This window comes from Strigops habroptila, chromosome 8 (assembly GCF_004027225.2).
Source record: "Strigops habroptila isolate Jane chromosome 8, bStrHab1.2.pri, whole genome shotgun sequence".
In the NCBI taxonomy this organism is placed as follows: Eukaryota; Metazoa; Chordata; class Aves; order Psittaciformes; family Psittacidae; genus Strigops; species Strigops habroptila.
In genome coordinates, this window is record NC_044284.2 from 26,346,959 (window position 1) to 26,352,958 (window position 6,000).

At 35.7% G+C, this 6,000-nt stretch overlaps 1 protein-coding gene across 1 annotated transcript in view; it reads left to right on the forward strand.

The window, feature by feature from the left end:
* The window catches only part of RSRC1 (arginine and serine rich coiled-coil 1), a gene marked incomplete at its 5' end in the record, with an annotated part of 168,841 nt that overhangs the window by 72,282 nt on the left and 90,559 nt on the right, over positions 1-6,000 (forward strand). The window contains one exon of the mRNA XM_030496208.1: positions 1,173-1,209. Within this exon, the coding sequence (XP_030352068.1) occupies positions 1,173-1,209 (37 nt within the window). The remainder of the gene's footprint in view (positions 1-1,172; positions 1,210-6,000) is intronic.

Below are 6,000 nucleotides of genomic sequence, written 5' to 3' on the forward strand. Positions count from 1 at the left end.
GAACAAAGGTACATAGTAGATTTTTTTGAAAGCTTTATAAAATCATAAAAGCTTTCTGTGAAAAGTCTAAAATACTGTACAGCGATGGTAAAATGTGTAATTTAATGTAGCCTTATTCGGTATCTAATAAAATTTCATACATACAATCATTTTTTGGGTGTAACTTCCCATTATGCCTTTCCCAGCCTGTAGCAAGCACTAAAGAGAATGGAAGCCTTGGTCTCAAATACTTTTCTCTTAGAGGAATTTAGTTGGGTCTTTTGCTTCTGTATTTTGATATTTTTGGATAATTTGTTGAAAAATTAATACTATAAATACATATTACACTGAAACCCTTATGGGGTGGTTTCTCCTTGTTTGTCATTGTTGTAGCACATCTTCCTCAAGAGGTACAGTTACATTTCTTGGAAGTAGGTGGAGCCTGAAGTCAATGAAAGCAGAAACCAGCCTCCTTGTTTAGTAGCTTGGGATTTGGGGATTTTAAAATTTGTTTTGCTTCAAATTTCTTTCAGGCTAATTTTTTGTATGTATCAGCATCTGTTAAGAATTAATTTTTACTCTGAATTCTCCTTGCTTTTCAGTGTTTTTAACTCTGATAAGTTGGTCCATTTTTTTCACAGCTGTCTTTATGCAACATTACTTCTCATTTTTGTATCTGTACATTTGTATGGTTTTCAGCTATCAGGAGTCAAGTGCAAAGTTTTACTATGCTTGCCACGACCTTGTTGGTTACTATACAATTTATTCAGTCCATCACCTTTGTAAACAGTCACAAAATTTTATTATTGAAGTAGTGGCAAAGCAGAACCATGAGCCACTGAATGTGGATTTGATAAATTGCACTACGCATGGTCTTGTTTTATTATTTCTAGTACGAATAGGGGGATAATTATGTTAAAAATGTTGTTTTTTAAATGAGTGTCCTGTTGCATGGCTAGAGTTTATAGCAATTTCCGGGCAGGTAAAATTTGAGGTTTTAAATAATTCTGTAGTTGTGCATTAGGTTAATCAATATAGTTAATACTTTTTAGGTATTGCAGTGATTAAGATATTAAAAGTAGAAGATTTTACATACTCAAGAAATTACATGGCTTTGACATTTCTGAGTTAAACATAAATTGTTGTAGACAAGGATTTAGCAACTATTTAGAACTTTTGTTCTTCTGTTACAGGGACTCTGGAAACATCAAAGCTGGATTAGAACATCTGGTAAGTTTTAATTTTCTCTTGAACATTTGCATCATCTTTGATATCTGCATTCCAAATGAACACTTTTGAATGAGCTTTGAATACCTGGAATTGAGAAAGTCAACCATTTCCCAGAGGGTCAGCTTACTGTTATTATGGGAAGGCACTTACATTTTCATTTATCTTACCATTTCAAGGGAATTTTAATTTTTTTAAATTACTTTTTTTGATGTAGAGATGAAATAAAATGGACTACAATCCTTGGATTGATGATTGCCTTAATTATAAACAAAAATTGTTTGGTGTTGGATTTTTGGCATATCCTGATCTGAAAACAACAAACTTGTGATTAAAAAAAAAAAAAAAAAGACACACACACCACCAAATATTGCATGCATAAATATGGTATGTTTTAGTAATTTGAAGTCTTTGAAAGAAGTGCATAGCTTTGTTTTGTTCTCTTGTCTTTGCTTTATGAATAATGTATTGACTTAAATTCAGTGCTGCAGTATAAAATAATAATTGAGGTGCAAAATGTTTTTGGTTTAAGTAAACATATTAAAACCACAAGTGATGGCAAGGCATACTTAGCATTAAAAACTAATCAGTTGATCAAAACTGGAAAAGATACAATATTGTCACAAGTCTGAAACTCATTGAGCCTAGGATGTTAGCATCAGCAATCATCAGAACATTAAGTAGTTAATCTTAACAGATTATTAAGTCCCATTAAATCAAAAAATTCACTATTAATGGCATGTATGTCTCAGTACATCATGAGAAGTGTTTAAATTCATGTTTAATTTTTTCATGTAGTATCTAAATAATATACACTATTCTATACTGCTATTAAAATAATATCACAGTGTATTGCATGAGCATTTGAAAAAAAATTGCTTTTCTGTTGTTGCTTCCAATTTTGGGAGTCACTTGGGAAATATGATTTGTAGGAGCTTGTGTACCAATATCTTCTTGGAGTAACGGCAGGGTGAAAAGGATGTATATTCTGGCATAGTTGTCAATAGTTTCCCCTTTATAATGGTGGCATATTAAATGTTCCATTGCAACTAGTATTTTTGAATCAGTAAATAGAATAAATAGCTGAGTGTTATGAATAGTTCTTGAAGCCCTTTGAAAATTAATCTTGTTTGCTAGTTCCATTGGTATCCTGCATGCTAGTTGAATCTCTTAAATTTTTAAAATGTTTCATTCCTCTGCTGGTGTCAGGTAGTTGTAATCTGATGGGTTCAGAGAATTTTTCTAATGCATTATAAAGATGCTGTAGTCTTGACAGATGACCATGACGGGTACTTTTTCTAAATTAGGAGTGCTGCAATAGCGAGAGCTGCAGGTCTGATTTATAATGTCACCTCGCCCCAGCAGGTGCAGGGGAAGAGAGGCTCGATGGGTTTTGAGTAGCCTGGGGAGTAGGTGGACCAGGAATGGGGTGCACTGGGCTTCTCTGGGATTTGGGGAAAATGAACTGGAAAGATTCTCTGCAGAGTTATGCTGCCCTAACTTCTTTGCAGGGTAACTCACTGTACATTGGAATAAAATTTTATCTTCATTAAATATGTTGGCTGCTTTGTATTTCTCTGAAAGATCTGTGAAAACCGTCCAGGTTTGAGACTTTTTTTTCTGTTTTCCCTGTGATCTTAGAAGATCTGTCCTGGGAGTGGGTACTCAAGGAAATGAACTGTTTCCCAAGGCACCCACAGATGGGAGTATTCATGCTGGAAACTGTTGTATAGCTCAACGTTATGTCAGATAGATAGCTTCACAAAGACCTTTTGGACTCCAATAAATTATAGGGGTATTCTGTGGAAGAATTAAGCCACATGATTCCTTTAAATTAATACATCTCCAAATACTTGTGAGGAAGTTTTCCACCCTTAAGAAAAAAAAAGAAGTCTTTATATTGACTTGGTAATCTGTTATCTAATCCCTTTGGTAAAAAGGGGTGTTTGCAATTTGGGATATAATCTTTATGGGGTCTGTATGTTCCCATTTATCTGTGTGCATATCCCATTCACTCGATTGCAGAAATACTTGTTTTGTACATCGGAGAACTTCCCAGCAGGTCCATGTGCCTGTTTCTCAGTCAGTCAGAGCTGGCCCTCCTGGAGGACCTGTGCCAATTGCTGCTGCTGGGTGGAAGGGCTGTACAGTCTGTCTGCCTGACCATGCGAGTGGGCCACAGCTGCACTCCAGCTGACCACCAGGACTTATGTCAGTTCAGAAGCATTTATTCAAAGAACTTTGGTGGTTATTTGCTGAATTATACTCAGCAATTCCTTTCCTGAGTAACAAATTTTAACAAACTGGAGAAACCTTGTCATAGAGGATAATATATCTGCAACCCTGATTAGGTCCTGTTTTCTATTACTAGCTCTGCTTAATAAGAAGCATGGAGCCTTCCGTGTGGTTTATTCATTAGAGACGCCTCATTTGTGTCTTTTGTATAACATTTCAAAGCAATAACCTGCTTGTCCTTGTGGTCAAGCAGCAGTCTCTCCATTTTAAATGATGAAGGGCAACCTGTCATTAATAGCTTGTTTAGCCCATCAGTGGTTTGTAAGAATATAGTTATTGTCTGCCAAGAATGCAGGTGCTCCCCGTGTTAATCAATAACCCCCAGCAGGTGCGGATCATGCTCTTGTGAAGCTGACTATCACAGTGCTTGTGCGTAGCTCTGCCAAGGAAGCTGCTGGAGATCACTGTTTACACTTCTAATTGCATAATATTTCATAGGTAACATATATTGAGGTCACTAATTCATAACTAATATTGGTTAACTCCACCTGGCAGCTCTTTGGGGTTTTTAAAGAGATCTTTGGTAAAACAATTTATATAACAGACAAAAAAACCAAATAAAAAAAAATCAACCCAACAACCAAAACAACATCCCCCACCCCCCAAAAAAACCCAACCCACAACCAAAACAAAAACCAGACCCTCTTTTATCCAGAAATTGTTAATATTCATTTACTAGGCATCACTATCTTTTTCCTTGGAGCTTGGTTTCAGTGGTCAACCTCTCACTGAGTTTTACTGGCTTAGTTTCAGACTTCTGGTGATTACAGTTCAGTGGTCCTAGGATGGCTACTGGACAATGTCTAATAGAATTGTTGGCTTTCTAATGAGCTATAAAACCAAGCAGCCAATTATTTGTGTTCACAAACAATTAATTAACACTCTTAATACGAGTAATTATGTTTATCTTGGTATCCTGGCAAAACTCCATGCTGGTCAATTATATTCTGCAAGCTCGATTTCTCTCTTATTGAAGAAGCATCAGGCTGAATGGATGGTTGGGGTTTTTTTCCTATTGAAAATCTATTTAACTGAAAACAAGTTGGTGTTTTTTTGCACAACTTTTTAATATCTATATATATGTATATTTCTAAGCATTTCTTTCTCACATGTCCTTTCATAAAATGCTAATCACCAAAACCTGAAAAAAACTCCCTTGGAAAAGCACCATGATGTTCTTGGAGTTGTAATTTTCACGCCCCATCTCACATTCTTAGTTTCTGACCAAATTCCCCTCCTGAGTGAGGTCACTGATGGGGCAGTGGTCCTCTAGAGAGGCCAGCTTTAGTCCAGGAGAGAAGAGGCAGCATTGGAGGAGAGCTGGAGCATGGGTAGGGTACAGTAGTGACAATTTAGCATAGAATTCACTTTCTGTGAAGTCTCCCCACTCTGGCACAAGAACAGCCACATAGGCTGAATGTGCACAGGTGGATATGAATGGGTTGCCTGAACTGCATAACTTTCTTTTCTTCCCATTTGAGCAATGGGATTAGTATATCCCTATGATGGGGCAAGAATATTTAGCCTGGAGCCACATACTTAAGGAAACAGTTGTGCAGAAAGTCTTCTAAAGAAGGGCCATTATCATGAGATAAGAACGTGCAAGTAAAATCTTTTTCAGTCATCAAGTAGATATTCCAATTATTGGAAGGGAAATAGTGCTGAAAGGTGCTAGTGGTATAACTGTTGTAGATTTTAGTCTGTAGCTTGTGATGTCATGAGAAATGCTGATCTATTTCTTTTCTCATTCCGGTCATTCGCATGTCTCTCTCATTTATTGCATGGGCACAGAGTTAAGGTGTTTTGCATATGAGGTGCTTTGCTTATATGAACTCTTTGAATAGTGACTGGTTTGCTGTTTGTTCAGGTAAGCATTAAATTTGAAGATTAAACTTGAATCTTCTTGATAATTTGCTTCATAAAAGGTAATAGAATAGATACCTAGGTAATTCCTTTTAGAGTGTTAGGTGTATGAACAGAGCCACTGATCCTGTCTTCCTTTTAGAAGTTGTGGGTTGTTTCTTGTTTTTTGATATTTTTTTGGTTTTTTTGAAGAATCTATAGAAATGAGCAGGCTGGAGCCCTCTTATAAAATAGAGTTAAATATTGGTTACATAGACAAAATTATTATTTGTAACTGATTAACTGAGTTATCTTCTACTACTTAGAATATAAATATTTGTATATATGTAGACATACACGGAATTCTGTTGTTGGATTTCTTCTTTTTTTTTTTTTTTTTTTTTTTTTTGTGTTGAGCCCAGAAAGTCATTGATTAGCCTGAGGTTACAACTAAAAGCACTGCATTCTTCGAAGGTGCAAATGTGTAGCTGCAAATGAACACAGAGGACCTGAAGGCAGAAGTGGTGTGTTCCTGCAAAATAAAGTAAATAGAATTTTATATACATTTAAAAATATTTAAATATTTTAAATTTTAAATGTCAATTTTATCAACATATGGAATATAGATGATAGTTTTCATCATGTGACTTCTACCAT